At 43.5% G+C, this 16,594-nt stretch overlaps 2 protein-coding genes across 2 annotated transcripts; one reads left to right on the forward strand and one right to left on the reverse strand.

The window, feature by feature from the left end:
* Positions 1–689: 689 nt before the first annotated feature.
* On the reverse strand, positions 690–2,909 carry PNRC1 (proline rich nuclear receptor coactivator 1). Its single transcript, XM_036380004.2, has 2 exons — positions 2,388–2,909; positions 690–1,827 (listed from the first exon to the last, which is right to left on the reverse strand). Exons 1-2 carry the CDS (start codon positions 2,766–2,768, stop codon positions 1,387–1,389), a joined length of 822 nt encoding a protein of 273 aa, XP_036235897.1. The 5' UTR covers positions 2,769–2,909; the 3' UTR covers positions 690–1,386.
* On the forward strand, positions 2,873–8,250 carry BORCS6 (BLOC-1 related complex subunit 6; the record flags this gene model as incomplete). Its single annotated transcript, XM_036379787.2, is given in 4 exon segments — positions 2,873–2,950; positions 2,952–3,157; positions 3,159–3,209; positions 3,211–8,250. Coding segments are annotated over 4 exon segments (1,071 nt in total), but the record flags the coding sequence as incomplete, so codon positions are not given.
* Positions 8,251–16,594: the final 8,344 nt, after the last annotated feature.

The raw sequence follows: 16,594 nt of genomic DNA on the forward strand, positions 1-16,594 counted from the left end.
TGCTGCTCACACTAGGGAGCCACCTCAGCCCGATACAAGCAGCCCTTTTCTTCCTACATGCCGCTCCTCTCCTAGGACACCAGAGTACAGGCAGTTTATCTTTTCTGGTGGATCCAAAAATTTAAAAACGCTTTTCTAGCTAATGTAAATTTCACAAACTTCCTAGTATTAATCTTATTTAAACACTAGATTAGGAAAATAACTGCAAATCTGTTGCAGTTATGTTACTCAACATGCCTGTCAGACTAATTACAGTCCAATTCCTTAAGAATTTTAAGTTAGGGGGATGTATTTTCCAGCATAGCTACGAGCAGGAGACAATCTGGTGAAAACCACTAAATTCTACTTGCTCCATTCATTTTCTGTCACTGCTTACTTTCAGTGTTAACTCGTTTAATAGCCACATACTATGAAAAATTTTAAGGAGCATTACTGCATGAATTTTAATGTCTAAGTGTCCCACTTGCTTGAACTCTGTTTTAAACAAAGCAATCCTAGAACGATTTGTCACAAAGGTGGCTCTTTTTTTTAAACATAAGGAATTCTTGGTGCATAACTGATCTCCTAATTTTCCCTCAGATAGTTAAAAGATGAAGTATTTCTACCAATGCACTAGAAGGCTATCAAGTGATTTAAATTCACATACTTGAATTAACAGACACACACTCAAAGAAAAACAGAGACATGTATAAGGGGAGGCCAAATTGTTTTATTTAATTTTTTTAGTGACCAATTGAATTTTTGGCAGAAAGCTCTGCTCTTTCCTTTTTTTTTTTTTTGGTTTTTGTTTTTAAACTTTTTTAAAGAAATCAGCAGTGCTCAAATTGGCGGGTTGGAATTTTAGTCAAACTCCAGTTAATTTTAAAAACGAACAGATGAACAGGAATTCCAGATAGTTTCCAGAGCAGAGGGCAAAACTTCACATTTGTATGAAAATTCCATGTTTATACTTGATTGGGAGATAGAATGTAAAACTATTGTCAGTAGTGCACGAATAGAACATTCACATTTGATCTGGAACCTTAATCAGAAAGCTGTACTCTCCTTCCAAAATTTTCATTACCTTGTGCAAAGCAAGTCAAGTCTTCATGTGTCAACACACACGCAAAATTGTCCATATTTTATATACAAGACATCTACCAATCAGGCAGTGCAAAATACATCCTTTCATAACAAAACTAAAATGTACCTCTCAAAGTATGAACAAGAATATACACATAATACAAGATGTACACTATTTACACAACCATAAAAAATATAATACAAGGATTTTTTTTTTATGTGATTGTAAGACTTGACAGTCTTTTGCAATTTTTGTTGCAACAAGGCATGTTTAAGTTTCCTGGATGGAGTTTTCTTTGCCAATTACTCAAGAGATCTTGGAAACTACGCTTGAACTTTTAGGAGAGTTTTCAAATGGACTGCCATCAACTCCCTGTTTTGGTCAGACAGTTCAGCTGTACCACCCACCCAGTGGCTGGGAGGCTTTGGAAGGACACTGGGAGATGGTGGGTCACTGAACTTTGCCCCAGCATAATTTTCTTTTTGGCTCACTTCATTTAGGGCGATAGGTTTCTTGGACTTGGCATTTCTGAAGTTTTCTGTGTTTTTAAGTGGCTTTTTCTCCTGTTTCTGAACTATTTCTGGCGACACAGAATCCTGCCAAAAGTTCTCTATCTTTTTCGCCGAGGCGATCTTCGTCACTGGCGCGTTACACTTACTCTTCTGCCTGTTAATCTTTGGTTGTTCACACAGGTGTAAGCTGTGAACGGGCTGGCCGTAGGGAACGGCCGCCTTCTCTGTCTTTCCCATCTTGTTTTTTAAGAACTGCGGAGACAAAGAACAATCAATCAACTACGACCCCTCTCCTCCGCGCTCCCTCACCGCCCCCGACACTTACTGAAGCGCGGGGGGCCACCTCGGCATGGGGAGGGGTACCGAGAAGCCTTCTCCCCGCTATTTCTCGCTTATCCCGCAGCTCATCCCACCGCTCGGCCGGCACCGGGGGCCTGAGGGCGCGGAGCCCCGCCGGCCGCCATGGGGCGCTGCGCGCCGCGCACGTCCCGCCTTCGGCGAGCGCGGGGCGGGGCTGGCGCGCGGCCAGCGGCAGGGCTAAATCCGGCTTGTTGCTGGGGCGCAGCGCCGCGCGCCCATTGGTGGGCGCCGGGCAGCCAATCACCGCCCGCGGTTCTCCCTCAGCCCCGCCCCGCCCGCGCGTAACGGAAACTCTGCCGCCCCCCCGCCCGCTCCCCCCCTCACCGCTCTGAGGGGGCGCCCCGCTCGCTGTTCCCCCCCCCCACCCTGAGGGAAAAGGAAAACCGTCGGCCGGCTCGCCGGGCACCGGGAGCGGGCTGAAGTGAGGAGAAGTAGCGCAGCCTTGTCTTTACCTCCTTCCTGAGGGGTTTGCCAGGCGCGGGTCTCGAGGGGGCAGGCGCAGGGGGCTCCTCCGGGGGGGCGTCCGTCACCAAGTCGGTTCCCAGCGGCGTCCGTCTCCCTAGCCCGGCGCGGTGCTGCTGGTACTGCTGGTAGCGGCTGGGCAGGAGCCCCGCGGGGCCGGGCCGGATCTTTCCCTTCCTCCGCCGCACCCTCTTCAGCGCGGGGCGGGCGCTGCCCCCCGGGCCCGCCAGGCAGCAGCTGGGCTGGTTCTCGCAGTTGCTGTCCCCGCGCCGGAGGCGCTGGAGCAGGGCGGAGGGCGGCAGCCGCCGCGGGTCTTCGGTGCCCGCCGAGATCCGAGCCAGGAAGGGCGGCGGCGCCGTGGTGGTAACCATGGTAGGACGTGGGTACCCAGAGTTGTGCCGGGGAGAAGGGTCAAGCCCAAGCAGGGACGAGCGGGTCGGATTCCTGGGGAGGGTCTGCCCGGGCTTTGTGACGGGGTGAGGAAGTGGTGGCGCAATCGGAGCCGCCGCTAGGAGAACATGGCGGGGGAGTGAGGCGAGCCACCAGCAGCTCCCCGGTGTTGTTACCCGGGTGCGTCCCGCCCACTTCCGCCCCCGCGCCAACCGCCGTGCGCGGACGGCGCCAGCGTCTCGCCTCTCTGCCCCGCCCCGCCAATCGCGGGAGAGCAGCAGCCTCTCTGCCCCGGCTCCAGCCAATCGAAAGCGACACAAACACTCGGGGCCACTCCTCCTTTAGGGGCCGCCCAATCCAGGCCGGCACGCCCCCCCGGTCTCCGAGTCACGGGCTCGCAGTGCGCGGCAGGCGGGCGGTGCTCCACCGGCCAATCGGGATCCTCACGAACAGCCGAGGCCACGCCTCCCCGGGCGCCTCAGCCAATCGCGGGAGACGTAAACAGGCGTCGGCGCGCCCCCGGTGGGCGGTGGCAGCGGGCGGGCACGCGTCGCTCGCCATGGAGGAGCCGGGCCCGGCCGCGGCGCCGCCGGAGGGGCGGGGGCGGGACGAGCGGAGCCTGGAGGCGCTCAGCCTGGCTGGCGGCGGAGGGGCGGCGGTGGCGGCGGGGCGGCAGCTATCGGAGGGGCGGCGGGCGACGCTGGCGAGCGCCCTGAAACTGGAGGGGACGGTGCTGCGCGAAGGGCGCCTCACCCAGTTCGTAGCCAACAACCTGGAGCGGCGGATCCGGCTGAGCGGCGCCCCGCGGGGCGAGCCTCCGGCGGGGGGCGGCGGGTCCTCCATCCCCGCCATCGACCCCGGGGCGCTGCAGGACGTGGTGGCCCTGGCCGGGCAGGTGGCGGCGCAGGTGGACGAGCTGCTGCGGAACGTGCACTGCGGGCTGCAGGCGCTGACGGCGCTCAGCGTCGGCTGCATCCAGACCTACCGCGACGGCGTGGAGAGCCTGGGCGAGGCGGCCGACCTCAGCATCCGCGCCATGTACGCGCTGGTGGCGCGCTGCGAGGAGCTGGACCGCGCCATGCAGCCCGTGCCCGCCCTGGCCAAGCGCATCCGTGACATGAAGGGCACGCTGGAGCGGCTCGAGGGACTCTGCAAGTAGCTGCTCCCGCCGCCGCTCCTCCCGTGCCGGCGGCGGGGGCCTGGGGCTGCTGCTCTCTCGCTCCGGCGGCCCCACCGCTCACGGCGTCCGCAGCTCCCACCTGCACATCCTCGCTCGCTCTCCCCGTGCGTGACTTGCCGGCAGCAGTGGCCAGATCGCCTGGGTTGATCTGGACGAAGGGAAGTTTTTGCGGCGGACGAAGGAAAAAGTCCCAGTTGAAAACCGCGGGGTACATGGCAGATGGTGCTTTTTAGCTTCAGCTCCATTAAAGAATTTGGATTCCACATGCCTTACGCTTTCTATTTATTGAGGGCTAAGAGAAACTAACGAGTATTAATTAAAAGTAGATTTTTTTTTTTAAATCAAATACAAAATTCTTGTGAGTACCTGCTTGATGCTTACAGGCATCTGTGCTTATTTGTAGTTGATTTGGAGCCTGAAGAGTAATTCTCACCTATGTTTTTATAGCAAATAAACTCACTGAACACCACTCTTTCTTACACGACACAGTTTTAAGATAAGAGTAAGTTTACATATAGCAAAGACAGTTGTTTTCTGAGAAGAATATAAAGTCCATGGAAGATAACTGTGATTCAGATAAGAATGCATCATAAGCAAAGTTCTAAATAAAAGCTTTCAGATGAAAAAGAAAAGCTTTCAGATGTGCTTTGCCTCTATTAATCTTCACAGTTTTCATGGTATAAAAGTTTAAATGGCATCACTGTGAAATGATCCTGTTATTTTGTCGTTTGCTTTTTTGTTTTTTATTTTGTTGGGGTTTATTTTCTTTCCAGTTGGGAAAATATCTAATTACATGAGGAATAGAAGTACATGATGACATTATGTGGGTGTATAACTGACATAAAATGACTGCTTTTGAATAATTTATTTGTATAACTTGAAGCTTTTGTGTACGAATCACAATGTGCAGAAGTGATTTTTGCTATATCAGAGAGTGTTTCCTCTGAGACCTGAAAGCAGCTGAATTCTCTACTCGCTAATGTTCCTATGCAGAAAGCCTCTTAGGTGATGCTCTTAGCAATCTGTTTAGGTCACAAATGTCCCTGTAACAAGATTTCAGCAGAAAAAGGATCAATAATCTTACCTAAGTGTAATAGTGCTTTTGGTGACCAGCGGCTTGTAAAAACATTGGAATGAAGGTAGCCAGAAACACTGCTTTAGTCCTGTACCCCTGTACCTGTGGTTGAAGAGCAGACAGGTTTACAATGGGCAGAGCTGCTACCCCACCGTAATCTCCTCGAAAACGCCAGGTGAGGGATGAGCACTGTGATACCCTGTGCTTCTGCATGCAGACAATAGTGAATTAGAACAAAATAATTTGTGTTAATGCCACCGTGCTTAGCATGATGCCAGTCTCTGGCCTGTTTTGAGCCCCTTGGCATGGCCATGTGTCCCTCAGCACAGGGTTGTGTTTCACGTGTGGCCTTGTAGCCCTAGCAACCAGACAAGACTGGAATTGGGTTGTGCCAAGGTAGGGCTCTCTCTGGTACTGTCTGCTGGGGAATAGGTGTGCCTCCAGGAGGGGACCAGAGGCCTACCAGAAGTCAGGGGGAAGAAAAAGCTGAACTACTGCTGCATCCCATGGGCCTAGAAGACACTAAAGAATGCTTAATACCACAGCACCAGATGCACTTTTAATACTTCTGTTATTCCTGGGAAAGTTTGAACTCGTCTATTATGCAGATGCAGTAGTTTTGCTAAGTGTGTTTGGTATATGCCAAGAGCGAATACCAAAGGTTGATCTTGCACAATTTGTGAGTACTGTTGAAATGTACAGGAAAGACCTGCAAGCTTATTTGTGTAGCCACATATGTACAGCTACTCCTCACTCACACAAGCTAAGGTGAAGCCTTTAAAGTGTTTCAGTACACTCTTGGGTTTTGATAGTCTTTCATTTGTAGTCATCTTCATTCAATGCTAATTCCCTACTAAAATTGTTGAGTCTGTAGAATAAAGTTATTACTTTTATGTTTTTAATTGTTAGTGGTTAGTTGTTGTAGAGGTGTTTCACTTATTGTGTTTCTTATTTGGAAAAATAATTTGAAAGCTAATTTAAACTCTGCTTCTGCATCTGCACAGCGACCTTTTAATGTGAATGCAGAGCTGGTTTCAGTCTAGGTCCTCAGGCAATAATTTCTGACAGTGATGTCATTCATGTGATGAAAAAGGAATGACTGACTAGTGAATTGCAAGCATGAAGAAAGCAGTAATTATGTTTGGGTTTGTTTTTTTAATATTTTTCTGAACACATCAGCTTTTTTGAAGGGCAGATTTAACTGAACTTGTTGAAGTGACTCCTGTTCCCTGGTGTCTGCCTTGTGCCTTTGCCTTCCCTGGGGCAGGCACAGCCAAGTTGATGTCAGCCTGTTCTGTGCCCCCACAATTGGTATTGGTTGGTAGCCCCATGGCTGCTGTAGTTCCCAGCCCCCTGTCCATAGCAGCCTGCATTGCTGCAGGAATGGTGACACTTGCCAGCGTCTGTGTTAGCGCAGCTCTGGTGGCAGCCCTGCCCTTGAAATCCCGTGGGAATCCCTGAGAGCTCTGTGCAGCTCTGTTGCTTCTGGTGAAGCTGGTATTTCTGCAGCCATACGCTTCTCTACTGCCCTTTTGATCCTAGTCCAGGCTTTCTTGTGTACATCCTGTGTAAATTCTAGCACCTTCCAGCTTTTGGATGTTGAGAGTGAAAACTTAAAAGTTCTTTTAGCCTTTTTTGCTTAGTCTATGGGCGAGCAGTGTAAAACCATGTTTGTGTTTTCCAAGATCAAATGGCTTGCATATATTTTCTTGCTTAGTCACTCAGTGTTACAATTGTTTGCTTTCCTTATCAGCTGCCAAGTGAACTTTCATTGTAACAAGATAGGCAAGGTCCGGGAAGAAAATTAACAAAATATAATGATGTGCATAGCACTAAGCAAAGCCAGATGCAGAATTATTTGTGGACTAGGAATGACTTCTCTACTCTGAGAACCACCACTCCATTAGGAATTGGTTTAGTCTGATAATTTTTTTTTCAAGTGTGAGGTCTGACTGTGGAAATCCTTTTTCTGATTAAGGTATGGTTGGTTCTGCTTCATTCAGTGCATTTTTAGTCTTCCTTCCTTTGTGAGGTTTTCTGTTCCTTGACTCTGATCCAGTTCTATATTTGTGCTATTTAAAGAAACTTTACCAGAGAGAACCTTACTACAGTGGAGAAAAAACATGGTCACACAAAGAATGAACTTCACCAACACTTCACTTTTAAGACTTTTTTCCCAGTGTTGCTTAACTGCATCAAATGTTCAATAAGTAAATGCATCATCTTTGTGTGTGTTTTGTATCTAAAATATACAATATTTTTGGCTGCAATGTGCAGCTTTTAGGTGGTACTTACTCCCATGAGTAGGGTCTTGACTGAGTTACCAGTGTGAGGAGCAGCATGTGAGTTGAATCTAAGAACAAACCTCTTAGCATTACAGATGCAACTATTTTGAAATGGTTTCAAACAGCATGATTGTAGTACCAAAAGACAAAAAATTGCAAAGCTTCCAAATTATCAACAGCTCTCCAGAGGAGTAAGATCAATTCTTCTAGCAAACTGTGTTAGCCAAAACTGAAAAGAGTGTTAAGACAGACATCTCTTGCAATATGTGTCATCCAACATAAGACAGGTTCTGGCTATCAGATGCCACACTGCCTTGTCCTGATCAACCCTAGTGTGTACTTATGAAAAAAACAACTTTTAAAGAACAGCAAATCATGTTTATGATACTGTCACAACCTGGTTTTATTGCCTGAAAATTACTTTGAGAAAAGAACATTCCTATAAAAATTATAAATTAGTCCAATTAGTACATTTTTGTGAGCATTGTCTGTACTTCTGGCATTGTCCCCAGCCTAGCCACATCCGGGAACCTCCTGCCATGCATGTAAGAGCACACATGGAAAATTGATGATGCTTCTCTTTCAGAAAGCTTAACGCAGTAACTGCGTCAGATGCAGGAATTGAAACATGACTGAATTTGACATTTGCCCCTTCAGCTTAGTGCTTCAGGAAAGCTTTTGTTGATGTTGTTCTCTGTTGTTTGAAGCTCCAAAACTAGAGATGTGACCAATGGACTTGAGCCCTGAGCTCCCACCTTAGCAGTCAAGATCCTTGTGCCCCTTGTTGCCACAGCAGTAACATTACCCTTATCTTGTAACAGGAAAAACGATCATCAAAATTTGAAACCTTCCTGAAGTTCTGGTTCCCTTCTATTATTTATACACATTAGAAGCTATACAATAAACAAACCAAAAACTCATAACCTCTTTGCCCAAAGACTCTTAATTTATCCTCTTCCCAAGTCTGAGAGAATGTGAAAAGGTTTGCTAGCAGGGTTGGACTGTCATATGCATAGGCCAGGATGCAGCAGCACTCATTAAGTGGGGGAGCAGAAAAGCAAAGGTAAAACTATCCTGATTATTTTCCTCAATTACAGCTACAAAGTGCTGCCACTGTAATTATTTCCAGAATTTGAGTTAACATTGCTATGATTAATTACTACGAAGTAACTTTGTTGAAAGTAGATTTTTATCAAAGAAGGGTAATAATTTATGTCAGCATTTTTGTTTTTATGAATGCTAGCTAGAGAGGTAAGAATCCTAGAATTTTATCCAACACTATATTTCTTGTCTCATTGTCACTGAGGAAGTTTTCCCCTTGTTTTCTTTATAGACAAGCTAGAAAAATTCTCACCACTGAACTTGCGTGCAAGACAAAGAGCCATGCCCAGGGAGTTGTTCAGAAGGGTTTAGTTAAGGACTTTGTCTAGAAATACATGTAAATTAAGGGGAAAAAAAATCCACAAACTTGTCCAATCCTGGGTATCTGGTTTGTAAGTGGGATCATTTTACTACACTCAGTAGCTGAAAATTCAAGAACTCCCAGGTTGAAATCCTAGATTTTTAATAAGTGAGCTTTCTTTCAATGGCTTAATACCAGCAGTGAAGTTTACCAGCCATTTTCACTCTAATGAGATTTTTCTTGTCTGAACTTGAGCTGATGCCATTCAAGGAAATGCTAACCTGAAAATAAACTCCTTTAAAGCCAAAGTATCTTTTGACTTTGTTCCACTTTCTGTTTTCACTGCCTATGCAATTTGTTTACTCAGTGGATTTTTTTTTTTCTCAGACTGGGACTTTTCCAGTGACGTGTCCTCAGCTGGAAGGGATGGGGATTTTCTCACCGCTGAGCAACATTGTGATTTTCCATTTTCCAAAACTCTTCCTCCATGCCATTTATAGTTGATGATACCGATCTAGTTTGGTTTTGTTTCCCTGTTTAAAGAAAGAGATGTGCAACTAAAAGCCTTTCATCTCTCCTGCTCCGCTGCCGTCAGCTTTCTTTTGTCTGCTGAGAGGAACTGGAAAGTAGAACTGTGTCCCCACCCCCTCCTTCCCCTGCTCCGTTCACCATTTTCGACAGCCACCAGCTGTACCCCATTTTCCCTGGCAAAACTTTGTTCTGGACCTCATCAGTTCTCTGTGCTGTTCTTTGATCCCACTTATCTTCTGTCTGCAATTGCATGACTTACTACATCTGTGTTATTGTACTGGCAAGGCACCAGCCTTATTAGCTCAGTTGTGTCCTCTTCTGGCTGTCCTTGTTGTTTTTCATTCCTGTTTGCCTCAAATTTCAAATGGCTATCTGCATGTCCTGGCCCAATGCTTCTGCTGCCTCCCTGATCTGTTTTCTTTTGAAAATGTCACAGTAAATTACCTTACACTTTCTTCTATAATTCCTTGCTGCTGTCTTCTGCAATTCATCTTGTATCCAGAATAGCCACCACCAATTGTCTTGCTCTAAAATCAAACCGCAGGCACTGGCAAGTCAGAAACTACGTATATAGCAGATAATTATACTAAATAGGAGGCACTATAGAAAAACTAAATATCTGTAATTGGAGAGAGCTAGGTCTTATTATTTGGTTCTGATTTATTTTAACAATAGGCCAACAAATGCAACTAAAAATTACATACTACTTGCAAAATAAGACTAGTATAACTGTGAGTGCTGTGATGTATCTGGCAGGAGAGTTGCAAATCAATCAGCTGCTGCTTACATAGGCTCCCAGTGCTGGGTTTATAGAACACCAAATAGGACGTGACATGGTGAGGTGATGCAATATGTGCAAGTCCCCAAAGCAAACTTTATTGTTTTTCTTTTTAATCATAGAAAGATTAAGTAAATATTGTAGTAAGGCTACTGCTAAAAGAAATTCTGGTCTCCCTGCCTACATTTTGGCATGCATTCACACAGGGCTTTTGCTGACTTTACAAAGAGCTGGATGTATTTTTGTGGAAGTTATGAAACTCAATGGGATGTGTTATATTTATTACCTGCAACAGACTTTGGAAAGAAATCATGGTAAAAAAGGATGGGATGGAATGTTTGGAATACAGGGTATGCCAAAGCAGCTCCTTTCTTTGGTTCACCAAGAATCATACATACATACTTTAGTATGCGATATCAATTCCTTTTAACAAGATTATTCATACTGTCTGTGCCACACAGACAATGGAAAAAATACAAATAATGACCAAAACACTAATTCTACAAAATGATAAAACATCTGTTTCAAAGCAAAAATTAATGTTGTACTGTACTGGGTAGAATAGCTGTAAAAAGTCAAGCTTAAAAGTTGTTAAAATTCACTTTTTAATAATGGCCATCTGTGCAGATCTTAATAAGTATGTACAATCTTAGTATGTAAAATACACATCAGCAATCATTGCAAAGACTTCAGCCCAACCTAATGCTAAGGTCTGTTTCTTACACTTTAACTGAACAATGAGGCAACTGACTGGGACAGTCAGCAAAGTAGGAGTCATGGAATGTTTCCCTTATGTGTTAATATAAACCAGAAAGTTCTGTAACTTGTTGATGTCTACTGGAATTTACGTAGCACTGTAGGAATTTTTGGTTGCGGCATTCATTCATCAGCACTTACAGTTGTGAAATCACTTGTGCATGCTCTTTGTCCTTGATTATTTATAAGTTATGCTTCAAGATAAGGGTCAGCTCTTTGTCTCAGAAATAGTTCAACTTGGCTAACAGACAAAACAAGACTGGGACAGAACTATATTTGTTTCTCTACCAATCTGTAATGAGACTTTGAATTAAGTATCCTGCTGATATCCATTTGCACAAAAATACTTGGGAAACAAAAGTTTTCTGGGTTAAACATAACACTGTGTTACACATGCATGACACACATACAGCAGCTTGTGTGTGCTTGTCACTGCTGCCTGCTAGATGGATCTTTAAAGTATGTATTACTTATATGAAAAGGCAGCTGGATGATGCAAATCCTGGGGAGTCCTATCAAAAGGTTTGTTACACTGTTTTATGTGTAAGGCTTTTTTTTTTTTTTAATCCCTTTTTAGTTCTTAACAGCTCCCTCAGGGAATGCTACTACTGAGCCCTTTTTTCCATTCCCAGCTTTCATTTCTGGTTAGTGGATTCTTCTTTCTAGGTTACACTGTTGTTCTGAACAACTTCTAAGAAAGTAAATTAACAAATGTATTTTGAGTATACATCGTGTTGGCTCAGCCAGTGTGCTAGTAGGCTGAAATACTTGTATTTTGGCAACCTATTCAATAGCAGGTGTGATTGAAAGTGAGTTCTCATTGCAGAAGAGTTTTTTCCGAGTTGCTGCACAAGTGGCATGCCCTTAAGGCAGAAAGAGATCAGCGATCCCACAGGGAGCTCTACAAGCTTGGCTCCAGGTTTCTTTAGAAGGCAGAATAAAGAATAAATAGGCCAGGTGGTAAATTGCTTGTAGCACCACAGATTGGCTGGGGTGGATCTGTGGGGCTGGCAAGTACTCACTGCAGGCCACCTGATACAGAAATATCTGTATCTCCAAGGTGACTAATGCTGTCAAAACTGGATAGATAGTTACTTATCAGGGTTTTGGATATAATGGGTCATGTAGAAGAAAATAATATTTGACATTAAACAGACGATGAATGTAATTGAACCATCCTTTGCAGCCCTCACCCCGTAAAAAAGGAAAAAGCAATTGCCAATTTTTGTACATGTGGTTTTGCCACTCAAAACCAAAACAAAAAAATTGTTTATGGTGACAGTGGGTGTCAGTAACAGATGGAACAAAACATAGCTAGATCAGGAACAACAAGGGATATAACCCTAGTTTGCTAATTGTGGTTGTGAGAACTGTCCTGGGTTTAACTTTGTCTTTTCTATATTGCAAATCTGAAGAGACACAGGAATAAAATTCCCCCCTCATTTTTCATTTAGTATAACTGATATGTTTGTTTTAAGATCTGGATTAATAATGTCAGTTCTAACTTCAATTAGTTCAGCTTTACACATAAAGCTAACCCAGATTTCCTTGGTAGATCACAAACCTAAGAAAATCTGAGCCTCTGTTTCAATATTTGTCTGCAATGCCAGGCATGTGTTAAAGGAGCCTGAACAGCTCCTCTCCTGCCCAAGCCATGCCCACTTGTTCCTTTTCATCCACTGCATTTCCCTCTGAGTTTATCCAGACTCCTTGTACAGCCACAAAACAAACCAGAGTGAGGAACTCCACCCAGCTGAGCCAAGCAAGGAGGGAGTGGAAAACTTGTTTGTTTTTTGGCTGCATTGATTCCCAGCCTTGTCCCACTGCACAGACAGTTGCTCAGCACAAGGGAGGAATCCTTGTGGAGAAGAAAGGGTGTTCCAGCCAGATGCACACAGCTGAGATAAGGGAAATGCTCTGGGAGGATTTGCAGCTGCTATCACTTAAATCATGTTGACCCTCAGCCTACAAAAGTGCATTGCTTGTGCTGGTGGTTGGGTTGGCCCGAGGAAGGAGGCCCATGGTTAGAAGCAGGGTTGAGTTGAAACAGTTATTAATGCCTTAGACTTTAATTTTATTCTGTTAGAAATATAAAAACTCTTTTCAGCTGGCTGAAATTTCAGCTACGAAGTGGATAAAGAAGATCACCTAGCAACAGCTCTACTCATTTCAAAGCTGATACAACTGCAGTACAGAGAAGAATAGAAAATAATGAAGTGGGCTGTTTTTCAGGACAAAATGTCTTGTCTTTTCATTCTCCCTGTTCAAACTTTGAATCAGAGACAAATAATCAAAACAGGCTTCCTATTTGAAAACAGCATAACCTTGTGTATGATCACCATTGTGTACATGTTGTTTATACTCATATGGCATCTTAATCTCTGTGTCGTTGTTCAATAATTTACATTTAATTAATCATTTTTAGTTCTGTTCATGACTCTTTGCTGTTTGTGTAGCAACACATGCTGGCATGTTTTTCTATCTGTGTTAGAGAGATGCATAGGCCAGGCCTAAATTCACAGAGACTAATAAGTCTTTCACTGAGGTTTGGAAAGCCTAGAATATGTGACATAGTGGATCTCTGACAAAGCATCAAATTATATTAAAAAATACAATATTAAAATCATTTTAGCAGATCTAACTCCCAGAAAGTAGAAGGACGTGTGAAGATTTTTCTTCCAAAGGGGATTTTTGAAAAGCTGTTTCTGCAGGGCTGAGCTAGATACAGGACTTCACAAAGTGACTTCTCTGAAGAAGTGTCAACATTTTCCAGTAACAGCCTGCACTCTTTCAGAGTGTACAGGTTGCAAACCCAAAACTTTAAACTACTCAGAGATCTTGGAAATTCATTTCAGGCCAGTACAGAGTAATTTTCTTACCTCCTTCCCTTTCTGGAGGAACTGAATCTCTCTGAGTAATTCCTTAAAAGTCCATCTGGACAAGGACATTTTCCACACTGAGTGAAGGTTTGAGGATAAGGATGATAAGGGTTTGTTTTTTTCATTAATCTTAACCTAGTTGCAGTAGGTAAAACCAGCAGTGGAAAGATGTGGCATTGACTCCAACTGTAGCTCTATGGAGCACAGGCACTATGTTCTCTGAGGGCAAGTCTATTTCATCATGTCCATCATAAAATATCATTGTTCCATGAAGCCTAAAGTGGTGAGAATGTGAAAGGAGCATAGGAAGTTGCAGACATACTCCAAACAAAAATATTTTTTTCCCCTTTCTCTAAGGAATGCTTGGATGACAAGAATTCACAACCTATTTAACATCATTATTTAAAATGACATTTGCCAGTTTATTCTTAAAGTTCTCTAGATCAGTGGTGCTGCAGATGTAGGATACGCCTCCCTCTCTCTACTTTGGAGTGAAGCTTTTTTGGGAAAGAGTAGCATGTGTTCTTGTACAGCTTGTTCCACAACAGAAAGCGAAAATAACCTCACAAGAACAACGTTTGAGCATCTGATTATATATATAACCATACATATATATTACCATAACTTAATTTGTATTGAATATATATATTCAGATTTGATTTTTAAAAAGCCTGTGGGGCTGTCAGGCTGATCCCTCTGCTTTAGTCTGTATTCCTTTCCTTTGCCTTTGGCCAGTTTCTTGGGGTATTTTCAGGACTTCAAGAACCTCAAAAGAAAGACTGTGGTCTTCATTTACTTTTGTACAGTATGTTACACATATTTTGTATAATAAGGTCTTATAAATAAAATCAGGTCTGTTTTTTTTTTTTTCCTCAGGTACTTTATTATGGCTCCTACATGTATTATTCTTCACAGGCTATATATTCATATACAAAATCATAGCATATATATCTATAGATACAAAATTATGATGCAGAAAGTCTGAGAGAGTGCCTATGGGTAATAATATTTTCTTTGTGTGACTGATCACATGAGAAAGATTTCTAGTAGTATAGTAACCCAGATTTAATCATCACGTATGCAGGTTTATAGGCTGAAACAGTGCCGCTCTCTTTGCTATTTCAGGCTGTAGAGAAGTGATAACTCTCTAACAGCTATTTCTGCCCCAGTCGGCCTCCTGCACTAGCCAGGACCGCAGTTACTCCATTAGTTTTAACCACAGCCTCCAGTCAGGGCAAGCTTTTTACAAGGTATCCATAAGGTACCCATATTCAGGCAGTAGAGAAACCAGAAAGTGTAGCATCAGAACAGTGCTCTACTTTGTGGAACCCAGTACCCAGCTCCAAAGACTATGAGTCATACTTTCCACTGAATTAAATTAGATGAGTTTCTCATCTATCATGTCATACTCTGCCCTACTACAAGTCATTTGCCATCGTGACATTTTAATTGTTTGATTACTTCATCGGTACTCAAAGCACCCTACTATCATATGACTCATTTTATGCAGTAGATTCAATGTCACACGTGGGTATTTTTTACAGTATGGATTTCCTTTGAAAATCATCCTTCAGAGCTGATGCAAGTAAGGCATCAGTTGCCTAGGTCAAAGTCTAAGAAAACTAGGGAGACCAGTGTTAGTCTTCCAGGAATGACAGGCATCTTGCTTATGAGCTTGTTGTCCAACTTCTTATCTCTGATACATCAAACACACTATCATTTCAGCTGCAGAGGATCAATAGCAAGGCATCTTGTTTTTCAGGCCTGCAAATCAGTGCATGAAGTCACAGCTGTTGTCCCTCTTCAAGCACATCAACCCTCTGCACAGACACCTTCTTCCTGGATAGATCTGCTGAGTAAATCATCTACCAAGTAAATCATCTGCCACGTCTGCATGTCTTGTCTAATACTGGCCATGTCCCCCCTTGCAGTGTGAGATTTGCATGTCATCAGTGCAGCACACGTGTTTGGTGGTGTAGACTGGTGGCTTATGGTGATTACCCCAAGCAAGATACCCAGTCCAGGGACCTGGCTTTAAAGCAGCTCTGTTCCAAGTTCACTCTGTGCTCCCTGCCCATACAGAGATTCACTCCACTGATTGAACCAACACTGTGATACCTTAGAGGCTTCGGCTGAAAGGAAGCTTCAAGATTTAAACAGACTTGAGAGGAGGCTGCATATATAGCATACATTAGTCTGTTAATTTTATTACTCTTAGGAAAAGGAGGGTGTAGTTTATATTCTACTGAATGTCTGGGTTGTTTCTGTTTGAAGTTTTATTAATAAACTGTATCATAACCTTGCACTAGGGAATGATTCCAGGAGTTGATTTTGCTATTTTATGCTGTTCCCTGTTTACTTTGGAGAGGAAACGTAACTGTACTTTAACTTACATCATTCTCAGTCTGTGAGGTTGTGATGCCCCCTAATGTCACAAAAACTAAAGACTGGTAATTTTGTTGACTTTCTCTCAAAGCTCTCTGTAGGAGCAACACTGTAAATCACATTTTCTCAAATATATTGTGGCACTCAAAACTTTGTTTCAACATCCCTTTTTCATATTGTATACACATAGGAATAAAATAACTTTCTTTTAAGTCTTACTTTCATTTTCAAACCTGAAAACATAATTTATCTCAGAAGTTAGGTTCTTAAATATTTGTTGAGAGCAAACAAATAGGAATCAATTTTAAATGTTGTATTCCTGGAATTTTCTTTTGATTTTTAAGAGTCAGTGCATACTCATACGTTTTTAAATTTAGAAGCCTATATATGCATTAGAAAATATAACCACAAGCAATCATAATATTAACTTCCACTGAAATCTAAAACTGTGCTTTAATTTTACTATTTTCAGTTAGGTTTGTTTTCTTATGATACCATTAGAATGTAAGTACTATTGGAATAAAATACAACTACAG

Source organism: Molothrus ater, chromosome 3, assembly GCF_012460135.2.
Source record: "Molothrus ater isolate BHLD 08-10-18 breed brown headed cowbird chromosome 3, BPBGC_Mater_1.1, whole genome shotgun sequence".
Lineage (NCBI taxonomy): Eukaryota > Metazoa > Chordata > Aves > Passeriformes > Icteridae > Molothrus > Molothrus ater.

Coding starts and splice junctions, on each gene's coding strand:
- PNRC1 (XM_036380004.2), bottom strand. CDS start 2,768: ATGGTTACCACCACGGCGCCGCCGCCCTTCCTGGCTCGGATCTCGGCG. Junction 1,828..2,387: donor GCAAACCCCTCAGGAAGGAG/GTAAAGACAAGG, acceptor TTGTCTCCGCAG/TTCTTAAAAAACAAGATGGG.